The 18,377-nt window shown below is 47.1% G+C and overlaps 1 protein-coding gene across 3 annotated transcripts in view; it reads left to right on the forward strand.

The window, feature by feature from the left end:
- PAMR1 (peptidase domain containing associated with muscle regeneration 1) overlaps window positions 1-15,434 on the forward strand; it is a 53,106-nt gene extending 37,672 nt beyond the window's left edge. For 2 of the 3 annotated variants that reach the window (XM_021684743.1, XM_021684745.1), the window contains 5 exons: window positions 6,231-6,443; window positions 8,201-8,267; window positions 11,885-12,117; window positions 13,313-13,605; window positions 14,865-15,434. In XM_021684743.1, coding sequence (XP_021540418.1) covers window positions 6,231-6,443; window positions 8,201-8,267; window positions 11,885-12,117; window positions 13,313-13,605; window positions 14,865-15,401 — 1,343 coding nt within the window. In that variant the 3' untranslated portion in view covers window positions 15,402-15,434. Of the gene's footprint in view, window positions 1-5,010; window positions 5,019-5,390; window positions 5,409-6,230; window positions 6,444-8,200; window positions 8,268-11,884; window positions 12,118-13,312; window positions 13,606-14,864 lie in introns of all 3 variants that reach the window. The other variant, XM_021684744.1, reaches the window with a different exon arrangement.
- The last annotated feature ends 2,943 nt before the right edge of the window (window positions 15,435-18,377 follow it).

Genomic DNA, 18,377 nt, shown 5'->3' on the forward strand with positions numbered 1-18,377 from the left:
GCAGCTGTGGAGGCTGGAGGCCCTTCTGCTGAGATCCGACCTCTCTAGATGCCCTGCCAGTCATCCTCCCCAAGATCTGCCAGGAGCTGAAAGGCATGCAGGGCTTCATGCCCAGGGCTGAGAAGGCCGCCCCTCTGGCATCTTGTCACCTCTGAGGAGTGCCACCATGGGGAGGCATGAAGGGCCCTGAAGCCCAGGGCTAAGAAAATAGAGCTGTCCTTAGTTTTTCCCCCAAACCAGTCACTGAGCCAAGCATTTGGGCTCAAATGATTTATTAAAGAAGGTACTCCCAAGATCAACCAGTAAGGGAGTTGGGGAAGCAAGATGGGAAAGAGGAGGAAACCAAGCAAGAGTGATTTCAGCTCAACTCCCAGACTCAGCCCGATCCTGTGGGGTGCTAGGGAGTGTAAATGATGCCCTGAGGAATAGGAGTTGAGCTATTTATACACCTTGCAGTCATTGTCTATGGGCAACCCTGGAGTGGGCACAAGGGGACAAAAATCTTGGCATTTTTCAGCTCTTCATATAGGCAAGGTGGTGTCCATGCCCAAGGGCAGTCCTCTGAAGGTGGCAGGTGCCAGCTTCATGTGTAGAAGCTGATCTGGTAAAAGGATATGAGGGGACCTGGGTGGGGCACCAATAGCATTCACTACAAGGGCCGTCTCAAAGCCACCATCTATCCTTCAGTAAAGTGGCATCACAGGGAACCACCTCATCCTGTTGCCGTGAGAAAAAAAAGAAGACAAGGCTAGCGAGCCTTTCTTTAAATGTTTATCTGAAACAGGAATGCACCCCCAAGTACTGTTTCTGTTTGTGAAATGGCATGTAAGGGCATGCTAAACTTAGTGTGTTTATGTCCCCAGGCTGAGTCCCAAAAGGACCAGGGCAATGTGCTATTTATTATTAATCCTGGAATATTTTACTTAGCAAAGCAGGAGCCTGATGCTCCTTCAGCCAGGGATGCAGATGTTTTACATTCTCACTTGGCTTTGTGTGAAAACATCCATCCCACTGAGGAGAAAGGAAGCACGAAGCCCTTGAAAAATCAAATAGAAACGAATCAAGGATCTGTTCAATGGGGAGACACAAAGGATTCTAAAAAGAGAAACCACAGGGGAAATAAAGAGGTAGTTTTTGAAATGTAACCCCGGGGAGCATGCTCTGATGAGATGCAGATGGTCTATGGACCCAACAGGTCGATGTCTAAACTGGGAGAGAAAGAGGCGGGTGGAGGAAGTCTTAGAATTCTATTCAAAAGCATGCTAGGAGAGTGTACAGCTTTGGCAAGTATGGGAAATAAATGAGAGGGAAGAGGGAATGATGCCCAGTGGATGTTTGATACAAGAATACACTTTGAAGGCTTCATTTTGCAGGATTAAAAGAGATGAGTGTACAGAGACCATGGCTGATACTCAGAAGTCTGAGTCAACACACTGAATCCTGGTCTGGAGGCCCATCATGCATAGACATTACCAAGAAAATAGAGTGTAATATTTGTTTTATATCCAAATAGACCTAATAATAAGACTTTAGATTTCCTTGTGGGTTTTTTTTTAAGGTGTATGAATTTGGGGAATTGATTTTTTTTAAGGTTTATTTATTTTTATTTTAGAGAGAGAGCGAGCCCGGGGCGGGGGGCGGGGGTGGGGGGGGAGGAAGGGCGGGCAGAGGGAGAGGGAAAGAGAATCCTCAAGCAGACTCAGTGCTGAATGGGGAGCCCAATGCGGGGCTCGATCCCAGGATCCCAAGATCGTGACCTGAGCCGAAATTAAGAGTTGGACACCTCACACTGCGCCACCCAGGCGCCCCGAGAAATTGGTTTTTAAAAGAAGTTGGGTGCTTTGTAAATAAAGGCAAACAGGAGAAAAGGAGACTATGTGTTATGTAAATTATTCCTCAAAACCAGCCCAGCCAGATAAGTGCTATTATCCCGTTTTACAGACCAGAAAAGCAAGGTTTGGAGAATTATATAATTTTCCCATGCTCCGGTTCATTAAGTGGAAGAATGAATAAATTTTAACCTTTATCCCTTCCATCTACTAACAAATATTTATTGAGGACCTACTGTGTACTTACTCTGGACGCTGGGGAACCAAATAATTATTTGAACCTGTATCTTCTGATTCTGAAAGCTGTTCTTTCTCCCCCAGAGTCTGGTGACAAAGATCATTTCAATCTGAGCTCGAGGGAAGTTGGATTACTCTATGATTATGCAAGTTGGTAATGAGATGTACAGGGAGTGGAGGGTATGGGAGCATCAAACAGGGCATGGCAGACTGAATGCTAGGTTTATAGGCTGAGCAGGGAGGACCCAAACCATTTTGCCTGCTACTTTAAAAAATGAAAATAACGAACAAACACAAAAAGAATAAACAACAAAAATTTTTATGGTTACATTTTCTGATTACCAAACATGGGGGAAAAAAGTATGTAGAGACAAAAATCATTTTTGATGTTACAAGCCAGAGATATGACTATAATTATCTTAGAGTATGTTTCTCCCGTCCATTTTTCTCTGCTTTGGCTGCTTAAAATTTTTTTCTCTGATTTTGGCTTTTAGCAGTTTTGTGTACTAGGTCTGTGTGTGGTTTTCTTCATATTTATCTGTTTTGGGACTTTGTGAATCTGTAGGGGGATGTCTTTTATCAGTTTTGGGGACTTTTTCAGCCATTATCTCTATATGCTAATTTTACTCCGTTTCTTATCTCCTGGGACGTCAGGTACATGCCTTTATTAAGCTTCTCACTGTTTCTTTACATTTTCCACTTTTTTGACTCTTGGGCTTCATTCTGAATTCTTTCTTGTAAGTTATGTTTCAGTTTATTAACACACGTGAGCTGTATCTGATTTGCTATTAAACTCACCCACTGAGCTTTACGTTTCTGCCATTGTCACTTTTTAGTTCTAGATTGCTCCTTTGGTTAGTTTCTAAGGTTTCCAGTCTTCTACTGAAGCTCTCAGTTTTCTGTTTTATTTCCTTGAGCATGCTTCCCATATTTATTTTCAACTACAGCATCTGAATCCTTCTTAAATCTGTTTCTATTGCCTGTGTTTCTCTTGAATTTTAGCCATATAGTTGTTTTTTTTTTTTTAAGATTTTGTTTTTAAGTAATCTCTACACTTAATGTGGGGCTCGAATTTACAACCCCAAGCTTAAGAGTCCCATTGAGCCAGCCAGGCACCCCCAGCCATACAGTCTTAAGTTCCATTAGACCCTAACTCGTAAGCATCATTCGGCACTAGGAAGCTCTATCCTGGTGACCATCCATGAGCAATAACTTAAAATCAAATAACAGTTCTCCATTCTAAGATCTCATCAAGTTTAAGGTGCACTGTTGATTTAATTATAGCTTCTCTGAGAGTTGGAAGTAAAGACGTGCTACTTGAAACATACACGTGTGACCTGAGTTCAGACATGTCTCATTATAAAAGAGTAGGCATCTAAGAATTCTAGAAATATGGCAGAATTCCCCAGCCTTGGGCAGACTTGTTTATACATCCTGACTCAGTTTCTCTTTAAGTTTCCTTTTAAAGCCTCCTCAGGGAGAAACACAGATAACCGGAATTGTCCTAAAGCTTTGTTACCTCCAAAGGCTCAAGAACTCTCCAGCATTCCTGCTGATTAAACCCACGTTAAATGTAGTTAGAAATAGGATCCATGAGAATCCTGCACTTAGGAAATCATGGGGCAGGAGCCTGGTGCACCACGGAAGTCCTTACTTCCAAAAAGAGGAAAACCCACTTCTCAGGCTCACAGTAGAAGGGATTGCTTACCTTTTGCTGAAGCTGATGTGGCTGGAGTGTTGTTCATTTTCTTTTAATATTCTAGGACTGGTCTTAAGTATCACCAGAATTTTTCTTGGCCATGAGCTCTAGCAAGCAAAACTCAAAATGAAGGAGGAACTGTGCTTGCATTGCACAAAGCATAGCTCTTTGATAGGCTAACTGACCACGGAGTCTAGCCCTACCAGGGTCAGGCAGCGGGCAGGGGCTGTGGCCAAGGGAAGCATGCAGCTCCCCCCACCCCCGCCCCGAAGCAGACAGCTACTTCACAATACCAGTTGATTGTTGCCGTGTGGTAATACAGCCCAGGGTTTCCAGATCTGAATTTTGTCAGAAGCTGGGAAAACAGATTTTTGTGAGCAATCTCCTGATTTTTATGTTGGCAGTGAATTCCATTTTCTAAAACTTGCAGGTATGACACACCGTGTTTTTGAGATAATTGCAGCTGTGGGCTCCTGCTGGTTGTTTCTGGGCTACATGTTTAGCATTAAGTGAGCCTCTACTATAAGAAGGTAGTCCTGGGGCACCTGGATGGCTCAGTTAGTTAAGCAACCAACTCTTGGTTTTGCGACAAGTCATGATCTCAGGGTCATGAGATCGAGCCCTGTATCGGGCTCTGTGATGATCAGCATGGAGTCTGTTTGAGGGTCTCTCTCTCTCCTTCTCCTTCTGCCCCTCCTCCTGCTCATGCACTCATTTTCTCTCTCTCTAAAATAAATAAATCTTAAAAAAAAAAAAAAGAAGGTATCCCATCACTGACGCAACATGGAATGCTTTCTCTGCCTGCCCCTCTCCCCCATCATAGAGGCATTCCCGGAAATGCAAGCACTTTCCAGGGGGCTTTCTCAGTACACTTGATGTTTCAAAAGGTGCATTGCCCTCCCTATGCCATGTTGGTATTTTGAAAGACTCCCTCAGTGAGGTCCATTTTTTTACAATTAAAATGGGGTTTTGGAGTCCCCCGCCATGGAAACTGCTTATAGTAAGTAGCCCAAAAGCATACAGAATATCATTGAAATCATCTGCCACATGGTCTATGGGCAATCTTAGAGTAGACAAACGAGTAATTTGGCTAATATTAGCAACCTTGCCAAATTGCACAAAGGGAAATTTACTAATTGTCGGTTCTCAAATATTTTAGAAGTGTTATATGAATGGAGATTCTTTTTCTTGCCTGGAGGCAAGCATGCAAGTTGCTTAAAAGGTAATTGGGACAGTTACGGGAAGAAAAGCATGTCAGATGCATGATCCCATTGCTTGGGGACTGTTTCATAGGGATGAGACGGTATCTTAGAAGAAATGATTAAAAAGAGACCAGGAAGGCTTACAGAGCAGTTGGTACCCAAACGCAGTAATTAAAGGTTGAATTCCTCAGGGGCCCTACTCTGTGTCCTTAGGCGAGTAATATTCACCATTGTGCTGTAATCCATTTGAGAAAAATATGTTATCTGATAGAATCTTTCCAGGATTTGTCTAATATCTGTTCAGTGCTCAGAATAGCTGGTGTTGCCACTTTTACTTTGCATAGCTGTTCCACACGAGTTAGAGAATAGAAATGCCTTGGGGGTGGGGCACCTGGGTGGCTCAGTTCCGAGTCTTGATTTCAGCTCAGGTCACGATCTCAGGTCATGACCTCAGGGTCGTGGGATCAAGCCCTGAATCAGGCTCCATGCTCAACAGGGGGTTTGCTTCAGATTCTCCCTCTCCCTCTGCCCCTTCCACTTGTATGCGTGTGCACCCTCTCTCTCTCTCAAATAAATCTTTTTTTCTTTCTAAAAAAGAAATGCCTTTGCAATGGATATTGTTAAATGTTTAGATGGAAAGCATGTTTTTGGAGATCAGGGGAACTTCTTTGTATCTCTGAATTTCTATCATCTTCTAGTATTTTCGAACTATACATCTCAGCACACTTGTGTCCCTGCAGATGAAATATAAAATCTTAAATTCATTTCATATATGCAGCCTTGTTTCTAGTAAGTTCTGCTTTCTGGGTACAGCACAAATAGGCAACTGAAGACTCTTGTTGAATTGCCTAAGCTTTAGGGAATGAAGGAGATAATACAACGACATTGGGAAATAATCATCCCTGTGTACTGATCATAAAATCTAGGTGCAATGTTCGTGTTGTCCAGGCCTGCCCAGCTCCCACAGCTTGAGAAAGAAATGAACAAGGTCACAGGAGAGCCAGTTGTGGTGTCAAATTTATTTATATGGGGAATGAAATACTTCCCAATTTAAGAACAGATCGTTAAAGCAAGGGGAGGACATGTCTCACACATGCATTTTCTGTTATGAGTTTTCTCTTGCTGAGTCCTGTGGGCACCATCGTTAGCAGGCTCCACATCGCTGCATTTTTAATTCAGTGAAACATGAAAAGATCCGGTTCTAAAATGGAATGCTTCACACTTTTAATTGCTCTTCCCCCCCCCCCCTTTATTTTCTTTTAGTCCTTGAAGAAAGTAACTGCTCAGACCCTGGGGGCCCAGTCAATGGGTACAAGAAAGTAACAGGAGGCCCGGGGCTTATCAATGGGCGCTATGCAAAAATTGGCACCATCGTGTCCTTCTTCTGTAATAACTCATACGTTCTTAGTGGCAATGAGAAGAGAACTTGCCAGCAGAATGGAGAGTGGTCGGGGAAACAGCCCATCTGCCTAAAAGGTAACTGACGAGTATTTGTGAAGTATATTTCCACAGAAATAGATGGAGTGGCTGGACTTTTTGGTAGCTCCCTACATGTGTGTGAGCCCCTGAAAAAATGCCTTTCCTTCTTAGGTTCTCACTGGAACCATCTATCACTCCTAGGTGGAAGGCCATCCCTGAAAACATATGCTTCTTTTTCGGACCTTCAGAGGACCTGCTTATCCTAATCACAGCTTCTCACTGTGATCAAGAAGAGTTACAAAGTTATCAGAGCAGTTTAGGGGAGATGACAGGGCTGGGTTTTATATATGTAAACCCAAGAACAAAATTGAGGCAGTCAATGGGCTCCAATGTAGCTACATTTATCTACTCTCTATGAAATAGGAAGTTGGTGCAGGAAATAAAAGAACAAAATAGACACACTATCCCTGCCAGCCTGTGTGGTGGGAGGTTTAAGATGTTAACATAATGGAAAACATCTTAATAAGATAGCAAGACCTCCAGCATTCAAGGCAGAGTTAGAGGAAATGGATGAGCAGTGTATGTTGAGAGAAAGGAGCAATCAATATTGCTTGAAATAGGGACAGTTGTAGGCAGCAGGTAGGAGCCAAGCCAATCTGGGAAGCTGGGAAGAGTTTGCAAGAGGTGCAGAGCAGTTGGGATGATATTCGCATCATAAGACAAAGGAAAACAAGACAAGGAGTATAGGCAGAAGTGAAAGGATCATGGTAAACTCAAAGTGGGGCCAACTGGGAATCTGGAAAGTAGATTGAAAAGGTTGGTTTGGGACCAGGAAACATGGAACGTTGTATAGAGAAGCTTGAAACTTACCCCTTGGCAGTGGGGATGCGTAGTTTTTTACTGAACCAGGTCAACAGCCCCTGTATTTTAGGGGCAGGTCACAATTATCTGGCTGTTTCCTAGGAAGAAAAGCATGTCCTTGGCCTAGATTACCCAGATAATTGCCTTAATCCTCCACTTTCCCTTCTGGGTGTTTGTCAACAACCCAACTCATGGGAAAAGAAATAAAAGAGAACGGTTTGTGAAAGGAATAAATCACTTTAGACTTTAGCCAGAAGCGACCTTCATCCCCACCAGCACAGACTCTGATTCTTGATTTCATTAAGTATGGAAACAGTGTTTCATATGTCCTTGGAGATTTTTGTCAACTCTTCTCTTACAAATTAATAACAACCAAAGTTCTCTAGTTTACTAATTAGATGCATGTTGGCTGCTTGATTGGGAAAGTGAAGAAAAAGACACTTCAGCAAAATTAAGCCTGGGCTTTGAGGTGCCTTCAAATAATCATTAAGAGCCTCGGTTTCAGAGGAAGGAACTAGAGGAAGCAGCTACCCAAGACTTACCCATGGTTGACACTGCCATCTGGTCTTAAATGAGAGCCTTGTAGTTCCCTGTGTTGGGATGTATTGTAGAACCTTCATTTTTGACTGTGACTCCACGTTCCATCAAGTTCACTGATGATATTTGTGGGAACAGAGGGTCCCAGTCTAATGACTGCCAGGGTTTCACATCACCCGGGTGGAGTGGTTTTTCAGAGGTGCGTCCTCCATGGGGGTTCTTCAGAGGGGGTTGTCAATTTCGATGAAAGGCAGCATGCTCTTTTGCTCGGGAGCTGTCCAAACTTGGCTGGCACACCTCCTCTCTCAGACCTCTGCGGGGTGTCCAGAAAGGGTGGTCAGGGATGAATCTGAACTGAATGAACGTGAGCAGTTAATACGGGAAAAGCTGATGCCCTCTTTTCTCCTTCATTCTAGCCTGCCGAGAACCAAAGATCTCAGACTTGGTGAGACGCAGAGTTCTTCCCATGCAGTTTCAGTCAAGGTGAGGTCGAAACACCTGAGCTCTGCTTTCAAGGGGAATGCGTGTGTCCCTTCCCGCCCCTTTTCCCCACTTGTGTTTGGCCAAAGACAGTCTGGGGTTTTTTAGGGACACTCAGTGCTGACTGCTCATGAAAGAATAGGGCCTGTTAGAGGGAGGCTGATGAGCCAGCTGCCTTTGGCCAAGAGGTAGCAACTGCTGGAACATGGACACAGTTCATGGGATCGTGGGAAAGTAGGTGGTTGGTGGATCTTGAGACTTGAAGATGACCTTTGAGGAACTGGATTTTAATACTTGAGTCTTCCTGAAATTGCTGTGTTGCCTAGGGCAGCTTCTAGGGAGGTGGCCTTCCTGCCACATGCAACCAGCTTTGGCAACCATGCAACCAAGATGTTCTTGGTGGTAATCAACCAGATGAGGCAGGCCACTGGCACCCAGGAACTAGAGATAAATGACCAGCCCCAGTGAGGGATGGGAGCCCTCAGATATGCCTGCCCGGCCTTCCTCCTGGGAAGACAGAGGTGGGGACCACCGGTGGGCAGAGAATCGGCCCGGTTCTGCTTCTTCTCTCCTCGTTTTGTAGGAGAAACTGTTCTCACTTCATCTCATACCATTCTCCTCTTCCCCTCCACTCCGGCCCACCGGCCGCCCAGCTTGTCCCCGCCCCCTCCCCCCAAAGTGCTGCATCAGAGCCTTGGCCCTTCTGTCTGGACCGTGCTTCTGCTGCGTTTCCGTGAGCTTTAAAGCCATGCTGCCGTCCGCTCCCTGCTCAGTTTTTACCTGGCAGAGAGACCTTCCCTGACCGTCCTTTGGAAAATAAGAACCACCCCCCCATCTTCTTTATCCATTCATCTGCTGAAGGATGCAACTGATGAATCGTTGAACACTACATCCAAAACTAACGATGTACTAGGGGCGCCTGGGTGGCTCAGTCAGTTAAGCGTCTGCCTTCGGCTCGGGTCTTGATCCCAGGGTCCTGGGATGGAGCCCCCGTCAGGCTCCCTGCTCAGTGGGGAGCCTGCTTCTCTCTCTCCCTCTGCCACTCCCCCTGCTTGTGCTCATAGGCTCTATCTCTCTGTCAAATAAATAAAATCTTAAAAAAAAAAAAAAACACACCTAACGATGTACTATATGTTGGCTAGCTGAACATAAAAAAAAAAAGAACCCCCCCCCCAAATGTTATAGTACTGGTTAATGTTTTCTCCTTTTACACTTTACATAAAAACAAAGCCATCATCAACCTCAAAGAGTCGATCAATTAAAAGAAGAATAATAACCCTACCTCAACCCTGACTGCAGAGCTGACTTCTTTGCTCTCCTGCATTTTCTGTGCCTCAGGTGTCAGCTTAGCTCCAGCCCTACCTGTCATCCTACCTAAGTTTTTGTTGTTGTTGTTGTTCAATTTCTGTCTCTACCTAACCCTTCAAAAATAAAAGTTACCTGAACATTTTCTGTTTCGTTCATGCTCAAGTTCTGGGACCAAGAACAATGCTTGCTGCAGGGGAGGCACCCCCCCCCCAAAATAACCATCCCAAACAGTGAATGAATGAATGAACAAGATTGACAAATAATGGCTCGAGACCGAGTTCAGTCTTTCTTAAGCACTGTATTCTTGGGCAGGTTGCTAAACTTGCTAAGCCTTTAGTCTCCTCCTTTGAAAAGTAAGGGCAATCCTAAAAACGCCAGTCTCTGGGGATTGCTATACGGATTAGATGCAGCACACAGAGCTAGCTAGCATTTACTGAGTGTTCGCCATGTGCCAGTTACTCTTCTGAGTGCTTTCCACGTTGTTAGCTCGTTTAATCTTTCCTACAACCTCTGAGGTAGGTATTACTATTATTAGCGTTTTCTGGTCGGTTTTATTACCAGTTTTATTATGGATGGGTAAAGTGAGGCTCGGAGAAATTAACTCGCCCCAGGTCACATTGCAAAATGTGGATCCAGGATGCAAACCCAGGATCTTCAGAGTCTTCAGCGTCTTCAGGGTCTGCTCCCGTACGTGCGAAGCTGCAGCCTAGCCCCATGTAAAGGCTTTAGCCGACCACTCACGCAAATGAGCAGCGGTTAGCGGCAGCTATTGCCTTCGGGACCCGTAACAACGAATCCCAGTGATTAGAACTGACCCCAGCCAAGTGACCTCAAATACTCCGAAAGCAGGATAGCCATCAATCTCTCACCTTTCCTCTGGATATTTCCTTCTATCTCTGTCTTTCCCGTTTCAGGCAAGGCATTTCCTTGGGAACAGTGACAGTGAAATACAAATTCCATCTTTTCCTGATCTTTATGATTTGCCTGGAGCTGGACTCTCCACTAAGTGGGATGAACCTGTTCTTTCCAACAAAACATCTTGTAGAGGAGCCCCTGAACTACTAAAAAAGACCCCTGGGCTTTGCATTTTTAAGGCAATTATAATGGAAGGTTAGGTGACAAGGTGCCAGGTGGCTCATGTGGATGAAAAAGCAAGACTAACACTTGGTTTTAAGGATCTTTCTGGAAGATAGGCTGCTGGAATATGGATATGCCTATCTCCAGCAGTCCAGTCACCCAAGGACCCCAGAAGGCAGTGTAGTCTTTCAACAGATGGACCAAAAGATGAGCTGGTTTGCCAGTTCGGAAGCTCCTTGAACGACAGACCTTGTTCTAAACATGAGCTAAAGATTCACTGAATGAAATCAATGTGAATGGAACATTTGCTCTGAGGGAAGCGCTATACAGACACATGAAATAGATTTCTTCGGATGACATCAGATGGCACAGTAGAGACACCAGGTTGGGAGTCGTAATTGCTCAGTGCTGCCTTGGGTACCATCTTAGCTTCCTGTGTGCCCTTCTCTACTCCCACTTCCCCCTCCAGCCTTCCTTTTCCCATTCATTAAACAGAGACGAACACACTGTTTCCTAGAGGAATTCTGACTTCTCAGTTAGTGGTTGTTATGTGCTGATTAAAATGAACGCAGGTTGTCCAACGTGTGTACATCTTCCCCCAAGAATCCCCAAGTGGTCTCTGGGGAGCTTCAGCTTCTAGGGCTCATTTAAAAGGCCTTTTCACATTTACACACACTGCTCTGTATTTCTGCCAATCAGTGTGCCCTGAGAAGGTCCTATTCTCTGAGGTGTGCTAATTACAGACGCTGATTGCGAAATCCAGCTACTGTATCCACACAGTTTAGTTCAAGTCAGTTCCTGATATTGCCCCATTATCATAATGTTTGGAGGAAAAAAAGATGCCAGTCTTCAGAGGAACTTCCTTTCCTGTTTAATTTCACAGTTAATTTCTCTCTGTGCACATGGACTGGGTAGCAGTCCCTTGGATAACAGCTATTATGCCAGATATTATCCTCTGGTTAAAATCGTAGGCAGCTGGAGGCATGCCAGAAATGGAAATGGAAGAACAGAATGAAGGTTGAGGCGTGCAAGAGAATTTGCTCGGTGGTAGAGGGGAAGTGTGTGTGTGTGTGCGTGCGCATGCGCATGGTTGGGGGGGTGGGAAGGGGCAAATGGGAGAGAGACACACAGAGAATGAGACAGCCATGTTTTTTTCTGCTGTGACCAAATGTCTACGTGGGGATGGGCACGTAGACCACAGGGTCCACAATGACTCTCTCTGGGCCCCCATGCAGGGAGACGCCATTACACCAGCTCTACTCAGCCTCCTTGAGCAAGCAAAAGCTGCAGGGTGCCCCCACCAAGAAGCCAGCCCTTCCCTTTGGAGACCTGCCCCCCGGGTTCCAGCATCTGCACACCCAGCTCCAGTATGAGTGCATCTCGCCTTTCTACCGCCGCCTGGGCAGCAGCCGCAGGACGTGCCTGCGGACCGGGAAGTGGAGTGGGCGAGCCCCGTCCTGCGTCCCCAGTGAGTGGGGCCTTGTCTGGGGGTGGGCGTGGCGTCCGGCTTCCGTGGCTGCTTGTGAAAAGCCATCGACCCAGTTGAAGACTTTTTGGGCAAGGGTCCTTGTCCGGTGGGCCTCCAGCTAATTCCCTAGCTTGGTTCTGTCTCATATTCCACAGTTGGAGCTTCCTTCCTTTGCCTTAAACTTCTAACTCGGGAGAAACTAACTCATTAGGTCTTCGATGAATTTTTTTGGAGAGGGGCATTCTTCCTTGTGGATAATTCTTTATTTTTTATTTATTTTTTAGAAGATTTTATGTATTTATCTGAGAGAGAGAGAGTGCGTGCGCACATGCAGGGGAGAGGCAGAGGGAGAAACAGGCTCCTCGCCGAGCAGGGAGACCGTTGTGGGGCTCCATCCCAGCACCCCAAGATCGTGACCTGAGCTGAAGGCATTTAACATTTAACCGACTGAGCCAGCCAGGCACCCCTCCTTGTGGATAACTCTTGTCATGTTCACTTGGAGGAAAGGGAGAGAACCATCATTAAGCACCAAGTAGGGGAGGGATTAACGATATCAGAAGGCTTCTACTTATGCCATCTTGGATACCCTGTCTGAGCCCGTTTTCATGCTTATCATCCCATGGTATTGAATAGGTAGTTATTGATTAGGTGATGAGGTATTAAGTAGCCATAAGATTATGGTGATGATTACTTAGGTAATATGTGAAAGTATCTGGAAAAGAGCCTGGCACATGCTAAATTCTACCTTCCCCACCCTCTTTGTCAAAGGAGAACAGTATGGCTTAATTCTTTGTGGTCAAGTTTATAATGATAGTCATGATATTATGAGTCTGACTGTTTACATAGATCATTATCCAGTCTCGTTAAGAACGCTATGAGACAAATGTGATTACAAGACCCATTTTGCAGGCAAGAGGACTAAGGCTTTAAGAGATTTGGCAATTTGTCCAAAGTCCTATTGATAGAAAGTGCCTGGGATCCCAAGCCTTCCATCTTAACCCCAGACTTGATAGCCAACCATGTCAAGATGGTTGATTACTATTTAATGGGAAAAGGAAAACATCTTAGATGCTTAGTGGTCATCACACCCATGGGGCCCACCTTTCCAGATGTGTGTTCTCTTGGTTGAGCCACACATTCCCCTTTGTATGGGAAAGTTTGAGTTTATCTGACTGAGCTGGTGCTTTCTCCACAGTCTGCGGGAAAACTGAGAACATCACTGGTCCGAAGAGCCAGGGGCTGCGCTGGCCGTGGCAGGCGGCCATCTACAGGAGGGCCAGCGGGGTGCATGGTGGCAGCCCGCACAAGGACACGTGGTTCCTGGTCTGCAGCGGCGCCCTGGTGAATGAGCGCACCGCGGTGGTGGCTGCCCACTGCGTAACTGACCTGGGGAGGGTCACCATGATCAAGACAGCAGACCTCAAAGTTGTCCTGGGGAAATTCTACCGGGATGATGACCGAGATGAGAAGACCATCCAGAGCTTGCGGGTGAGAGAGGGCTGTAACCTGGAAACCAGGTGTTGGCTCAGCAAACTCCAGGCACCGGGAGGGCAGTGGCTGTCAGTCCTGACACCTTGACATGTTAGCTCCCAGCCCGGAGCCTGGCAGAGCCTGGCCAGGGAGCAGGCGTCCAGTATTTCACATAGAGACTAGAAAGGAAAAAAGACTCTGTAGTCTTTTTTCCTTTTGTTTTCAAAATAAGATTATAATAAATACCATCTATCACTGTGGTCATCAAAAGTTAATCACCTATTATGTTTAGGGCATTGTATGAGGTAGGCTTCGAGCACTTAGAAAGGTTTTATCCAAGATACTCCTAATCAATCTATAATATTCTTCTGTCTATCTCCCTCCCTCCCTCTCTTCCATCCGCCTACCCACCCACCTCTCTGTCCATCTGTCCATCCATCTGTCCATCTATCCATTCATTGTTGAGCTCCCACAGTATGCCATTCACAGGGAAGAGATACAGAACTGAATAAGGCATGGTCTTTGCCCTGAAGAATCCACAGGCTAGTGGAAGAGACAGACCAGCATATCATGATTAGTTTGATACAAGAGAAGCCCTGAGGAAATGTGCCCAAATACAGTTGAAGTAATAGAACGTGTACATAAAAATGTTAGAATGTATCACACATGTAAGCTCCTAGAGGCCCCCATCAAAGAGAGTGATCAGCAAGGGTTGGGACAATGAGCAAAGACTGTGGAAACGTCTTGTGGAACATTCTGGGTGTGGCTCTGTCTTACTGGCTTCCCGATGAATGAGACGTGTACAGCGAGCCAGAGGTTGCAGTCTGGTAGCCTTTTAGGGGTTTCTGTCTGCGTAGTGCTAACATACATTTTTTTAACCAGTTATTTGCTAACATTTAAAAATCAGGAGGTTCAGATGCAGATCTGGAGTCTGTTCTCTGACAAAGTTAGAAAGCTGGCCCGCTCTTGGCCTGGCAGTGGTCACTGGAGCAGAGGGGCCACTCCCCACTTTAGAATGGGGTAGGCACCACCATCCTCTGCAGCCCCGTCTGCCACCCCACTTAGTTAACACCACCTGCCGGGCAGCAGTGGGCATTTCACTTCGCAAGCCCCCAAAGAAAGCAGTTGTTTTCTATGACCCCTGAAGCAGAGTCTCTCCAAACCACTGCAGCTGTCTACAAGACACTTTCCCCCGGTTATTTAGCCGTGGGGCTTGCCTGTTCTTATTCCCCGTGCAGTCATGGCTCAGCACTGCTGTCCGTCTCTTGCATTTATAGATTTCTGCAGTCATTCTGCATCCCAACTACGACCCCATCCTGCTGGACACAGACATCGCCATCCTGAAGCTCCTGGACAAGGCTCGCATCAGCACCCGCATCCAGCCCATCTGCCTCGCAGCCCCGCGGGACCTGAGCGCCTCCTTCCAGGAGTCCCGCATCACTGTGGCCGGCTGGAACGTGCTGGCAGACGCGAGAAGCCCTGGCTTCAAGAACGACACGCTGCGCTCGGGGGCGGTCAGGGTGGTGGACTCGCTGCTGTGTGAGGAGCAGCACGAAGAGCACGGCATCCCTGTGAGTGTCACAGACAACATGTTCTGTGCCAACCGGGACCCCGCTGCCCCCTCTGATATCTGCCCGGCAGAGACGGGAGGCATCGCTGCCGTGTCGTTCCCGGGACGGGCGTCCCCCGAGCCACGCTGGCATCTGGTGGGGCTGGTCAGCTGGAGCTATGACAAGACCTGCAGCCACAGCCTCTCCACGGCCTTCAGCAAGGTCCTGCCTTTTAAAGACTGGATCGAGAGGAACATGAAGTGAGCCTCAGGCCCGTTGAGATGCTGTTTGGGCGCCCATCCCATCCGTACGTGTGTTGCACGAGGCCGTGTGGGCCTGAAGCTTGACTCTGCCTGTGAATTTGGCTGGCCCAGGGCTTCTGACTTCAGGATCGAAACTCAGTGGAGAGTGAGTAGAGCTCACCTTCAGGTAGGCCACTGTGTCCCTGGCTGTGGAGGCCATGTGGAAGATACCAGGGCTGCTTGCGAGAACCGAGTCCCCACCAAAGAGACCATGCAAAGAGCAAAGCTTTGGTCCCCATTCCACCAGCCCGGTGACCTTGCCCACCTGCCCTGCAGTCAATGTCATGGCCAGCTCTGGCCAAGAGAGGCTTGGCCAAGAAGTCTGAGATTCATGAGGTCTCTTCCAAGACTCTGGCCAGACTATGTTCCAGAAAGCTGCGTGTGGGACAGCCCAGGACAGCAGGGCTCGGATGTGGCCTCGGCGTTTGTGTACATTGCCACAGTAAAGTGTGGTCCTTTTCTTTCTCAATCCCCTGTACGTCTTTTAATAAAACGAGGGTTGGCTTCTGACCTACAGAACGAATGGGCTGTGGCTCTGATTTCTGCATGCTGCTTCTCAGGGCAATGGCTTGGTGACAGCCCTTTGAATAGCTCCTCAAGTTATCATTTCCAAACAATGAGTACAGCAAAGTTGATGCCATCTTTTCAATACGAGCCCCTGAATGTGCTGGGTTATGGGCTGGAGGAGGAGCGACATGGGGGGCCATCAGATAAGGCACAAACAGAGGAAAATACCAAGGATTAGATGATTTCCAGTGTCCCCTCTGATTCTCATGTCCTCGATCTAGCACAAAACTCAGCTTTGAACCTCCGTCAATCTTGATGACATGTTTTCATAGCTTCTGAATTGTCATCACCTCTTTACTCACACTAGGTTGAGATATGATTCCCAGTTTTCTGTAACTGATGGGATTTTCCTTTCAAGCCCCACCTGGCTCCCACTGGATAGTGGAGGGAAAAAAATGAATTCAATCCAGTCCCTGAAGCGATCTTTTCAGTAACGTTCACTTTTGTGGGTGGGGGTTACTCACCCTTTTATCCTTTTTCCCCTACTCTCCTGGCCAGCCTCCTGCCCTCCCAGATGGTGCTGGGGAGGCTGGGAACGTCAAGCATGGGGACACACTGGGACTCCCGAGGGCCTGCTGGCTTTTTGGGTGTGTGTGGTGGGTCTTTTCCGTTCCTGGCCGTTCCGCTGACATTGACCTCAGGTGCTATGGCTGTAACCACTGGAACTTGGGCTGTGTTCTCTCTGCTTCCCTGGGGCCTGGCAGTCCTCCTTGTTGTTGTGGGCTCCTCCTCACCCCTGGCTGACACTGGTACTCCTGAGATGTGGGGGTGACCCCCTTTGAGACCCTGGTTTGGGTCTCACTGCCCCAGTGAGAGCCTTCTCGGCCAGCCATCCAGCCAGACTCTCTGTGACCTCCCCTTCCTACTGTGGGGGCTTTTCTGTACTTCATGAGGGCTGAGAGCCCAGGGTTGGGACAGGGAACCCTGGAAGACATTCACCTCCTATACACCCAAACAGGAACATTACTCCTTCTCAACCTATTGGAGAGAATTTTGATCTCTGGGTCTTTAACCCCGACACAGGAGGTTAGGATACATTTGTCTTCCAAACTGCCTTACCAACTCTGTCTTTACATCGTCCCCAGAGCCAGAAGACAGTTTCTGGTACCTTATCTTTTTGTCAGGCTTTCTTGGGGCTTTCCATAATCTGTACCCACCTCCTTTCTCATGGCTTAATCTAAGAGCAATGTATTAGTTATCGACTTCTGAGTAACAAACCTCTAATGCTTGTGGGTTAGAACAGGCAGTATTTATTTTCTCCTAGCTCCAGTGGGTCAGGAATTAGGGAACTGAGGTTGGCATGGGGTTGTAGTCATCTGAGGCCTTAACTGGGGCTAGAGCATTGGGTTCGACAAATACTGGGTTCGACCAGGTTGCTCAAAGTTTTTTTCCATTTTTTAAGCCTAGAAAACTTGGATCTTGAGAGGTACAGTGGAAATCTCAGCAAAGAGATCTAGATTCAAATTTTTGCTTTTCTTTTTTTTTTTTTGAAAGATTTTATTTATTTATTTTGACAGAGAGAGAGAGAGCACAAGCAGGGGGAGTGGCAGGCAGAGGGAGAGGGAGAAGCAGACTCCCTGCTGAGCAGGGAGCCTGACGCGGGACTCGATCCCTGGGCACTGGGATCATGACCTGAGCCAAGGGCGGACGCTTAACCGACTGAGCCACCCAGGTGCCCCTAAATTTCTGCTTTTCAACTTCTTTTTCTAAGTGACCTTGGGCAAGTCACCTAACATCTCTCTACCTCAGTTTCACTAACGGTTAGGTTGACATAGTAAAATCTGTCTTTTGTGGTAGCTGTGATGACCTGGTGAAATACCATGTGAAGCGCCGAGTGTAGCACGTGGCTCGTAGCTGGTGCCTACAGTGCCTGGCAGGGACAGGGCTGTCCAGCTGGGCACAGATCCCTAGAGCCTGTGCCTGTGCTTCTGTGGACACGTCCCACGTGGGTGCGCGCGTGTGCACACCTTGTTCTCTAACTCTGTCCTGACCCCCCACCCGGACCATCAGTGCCGTACTTTCTTGGCATCCCTACTCAGGGTCATTTTCCATCCTTGCCCCACCATTCAGATTTGGTTCACATTTATGTCATTTCAGCTATGACTTTGATCCCTTCAGAAGCTGAATCCGGCCCCAAATCCTGGTGATCCTGCCTCATGGTACTTGGTTGATCATTTCCACCCCACCCCCCAGAGCTTCTCATCCCAGCACTGCTCTCATGGGCTACAAGCACCCAGCCATGCTGACCTAAACCTCCAGGTCAGGACGAGAGTCAGACAGCAGCCTGTCCCTTGGCCATATCTGGTGCCATAGAAGTGTCATCCATCTCTTTATGACATGGCCCTGACATCCTAGGTTGGAGCTCTAAGGA

The sequence above is a fragment of the Neomonachus schauinslandi genome, chromosome 11 (genome assembly GCF_002201575.2).
Source record: "Neomonachus schauinslandi chromosome 11, ASM220157v2, whole genome shotgun sequence".
Lineage (NCBI taxonomy): Eukaryota > Metazoa > Chordata > Mammalia > Carnivora > Phocidae > Neomonachus > Neomonachus schauinslandi.